The sequence below is a fragment of the Pteropus alecto genome, unplaced genomic scaffold (assembly GCF_000325575.1).
Source record: "Pteropus alecto unplaced genomic scaffold, ASM32557v1 scaffold24, whole genome shotgun sequence".
Lineage (NCBI taxonomy): Eukaryota > Metazoa > Chordata > Mammalia > Chiroptera > Pteropodidae > Pteropus > Pteropus alecto.
The window spans coordinates 9,621,451-9,624,201 of record NW_006439192.1 but is presented as its reverse complement, the minus strand read 5'-3'; the positions used below and the strand labels follow the sequence as shown (position 1 = coordinate 9,624,201).

The 2,751-nt window shown below is 41.5% G+C and overlaps 1 protein-coding gene across 2 annotated transcripts in view; it reads right to left on the bottom strand.

Moving 5' to 3' along the window:
- Positions 1-2,626, bottom strand: part of PURG (purine rich element binding protein G) — a 33,365-nt gene extending 30,739 nt beyond the window's left edge. For both annotated transcript variants that reach the window (XM_006916331.3, XM_025049997.1), the window contains exon 1: positions 1,763-2,626. In XM_006916331.3, the coding sequence (XP_006916393.1) occupies positions 1,763-2,626 (864 nt within the window). The remainder of the gene's footprint in view (positions 1-1,762) is intronic.
- Positions 2,627-2,751: the final 125 nt, after the last annotated feature.

Below are 2,751 nucleotides of genomic sequence, written 5' to 3'. Positions count from 1 at the left end.
TTAAAATAATTCTGAATTACCTATAGCATATAAAAGAAGAGCTATATTCTGATCTCAATCCATGCAGCCAGCTTTCATCAATGAGAGCTATATTTGGGGGTTGAAATCAGTGTCTGGCTCTTAAACATGATTATATGGACTTATTGTGTGGGAGGGGAATAAAGCCAAATTAAAGCCACAGTAATTTCATTCAGAATAAAATGCAGCTCAACAGATAAAAATTCAGTCAGTTAACACAGGGTGGGTTGGTATAGATAAAGACTATATCCACTCAGTTAAAAAATTGCTTAGGCGTTGAAAAATTGCTGGGGACTTCCTGGAAAGTAATTTTTAATACAGGTAAATGGGTGAGTCTTCTGTGAAGTAAACCTTTTTAAGTATTATAAAGAGCACCTTGAAAAATGCCTGAATTTTCCTTTCAAATATGTTTGTAACCAATCTTCAAATAATATTTTTTCCCAGGCTTAAAATTTATATTCTAACTGCTTTTTAGAAAAAAAAACAAAACAAAACAACTTTTTTCCCCACCAGAATTAAAACACCTGTAAAAATCAGGTTTATACTGGAAGTGTTGACACAGTTTTAAGGGTAGTAATTGCAAAAGTGCTACTAAAAGATATTATTACAGATGTATTTTTATATCAATTAACTGGTGCACCAACCCCTCAGAAATAGTGTTAAAGAAGAAGCATAAAATATAACACCTTGAGTCCATGATGTATTTTGGGGAAAAAACCTCTCACAACCTTCAAATTAGCATCAAAAGCTAAAACAACAAAATTTCCATAGCAAAGCCATAGGATGAAGCCTCCCACTCAACAGAGACATGAAAGTAATTCCTGAAACTTTCAAAAGTCAGTAAAAATATATGATACAATAAGCAGAGGTGTAGATGGGATTGTAACTAGCTTAGAATAACCAATTAAAACTCTCCTATGGCTTTGATATGGCAACTATTAACTGTAGGGTTACCACAAAATTTGAAATTATAGAATACTATAGTAACTCTAAGATTTGATTCTTTAATGGTACTGGTTAATGTTCAGTTATCCAATGGACAATTAATATACTTCTACTTGTACTTTCATAAGCAAATATATTTATACTATACTTAAGGTCAATTTCTGTTTCTGTGGTAACTGTCCTACAGGTAAGCTTGGCAGCTTTTAATGAAGTAAGAATGAAATACTTTTTTGGGGGAACTTGTTAAATAGTAATTCACACTTCCATATTAAGTATATGTATCTTTTTTCGGGATTATTCATAGTGCAATGTAAGTCTTAAGTTATGGTATTTAGAAGGTCAGAACGTCACATTTTGTGCTGATCTGCATACTTCAATAGTCTGGAGCAGATGAAGCAGCTAAACTATTTAGCTCTGGGAAGGATGGAATTCCCATAAGAATTATAGCATACTATGCATAACATAACATGGAAATCAGACTCCTTGAAGTATAAACTACTAGAGGTATTACTAATAACAAAGGGCCAAAAAAGAGGAAAAACTTCTTCAAATGATTATAGATCAGTACTTTTAGCCAATTTATGATTTTAAATTTTGCCTGATGGAGTTCAATTTCACTCTAGTCGAGGCATTCTTGTTCTTCACCACTGGCCCTTCTGCCATCCATTCTCCTTTCTTTATGGCTGTTGCAAATTTTCCTCATCTCTTCTTCATACTTGATAAAATTCTCCCCAAACCTTGTCCAAGCTTTGAACGGAACAGTAATAGTATTACGGTAAGGTGGCCTCACCTCACTTACCTTCAGGAAAATTCCATATTTATTAGAGCCCACATCAAAGTAGAACCTTTTATTGTCCACTCTGAAAGAAGTTCCCTCTGGAAGTTCAAGCGGGTCATCGTCTCCACCTCTTCGTTCTTCTATGTCCCCTTCGCCATAGTCTTCAATTAGCTGAACCAAGGCATCACGAAACTCAATCATTCCTTGTGCTGGGAGGACAATAGTCTGCTCTTGGCCCAAACTGTGGCCAAAATAACCTATCATGCCAGTCCCCCGTATCATGGTTTGTCTAATCCTTAGGAAGCGACCTCGCTGATTTTCCTTCAGATCTAGGTAATATTTCCTATTGTCCCTCTCTATGTAGTCTGTTTTAAGGACACTGTGAGGGTGCTCCTCGGACCCCACGGAGACTGGTGGGGAGGGTGCCGAGTGCCTCTGTCTCCTCCTGGAGCCTTGCTCTCTGCTGTGGCCATGCTCTTGCCGGTGGCCTTTCAGGCCCAGGTGGGCGTAATGCTCGATGAAGTCCCCTAGACAGTCCTTCAGCTCCGCTGCTACTGACAGGGAGAGGGTCAGTTTACTCTTTCTGATATTGTCCTGCCGGCCTCTCCCTATCCAGACTTCGGCTATCTTTAGGAACCGGCCCCGGGAGCTTTGCTTCACGTCTAGGTAAAACCTCTTTTTCTGGATGTCCACTCGTTTGGAGGCCAGCTCCTGGATTTCGGCTGCGCCCCCAGGCTGATTAGGGGTGGCTGAAGCCGCGTAGTGGGGGTAGTGGGAGTGCTGGGCCTGGGGATAGAGTCTACTCTTGCTTAGGCCAGAGCCCCCTACATTCTTGCCTCCGCGGCCGCGGCCGCCGCCGCCTCCCCTTCGCCTGGCTCTTTCCATCTTCAGCTGCAAGTGACAAACAGACACACGGGGTGGAGTGGGGGAGGGGTGTTGAGAACAATCGCAGACGCCCCTCGGCCTGCGCTGCCCCCGCCTCCGCCCGGGACCCCCACACCGGGCTCGGC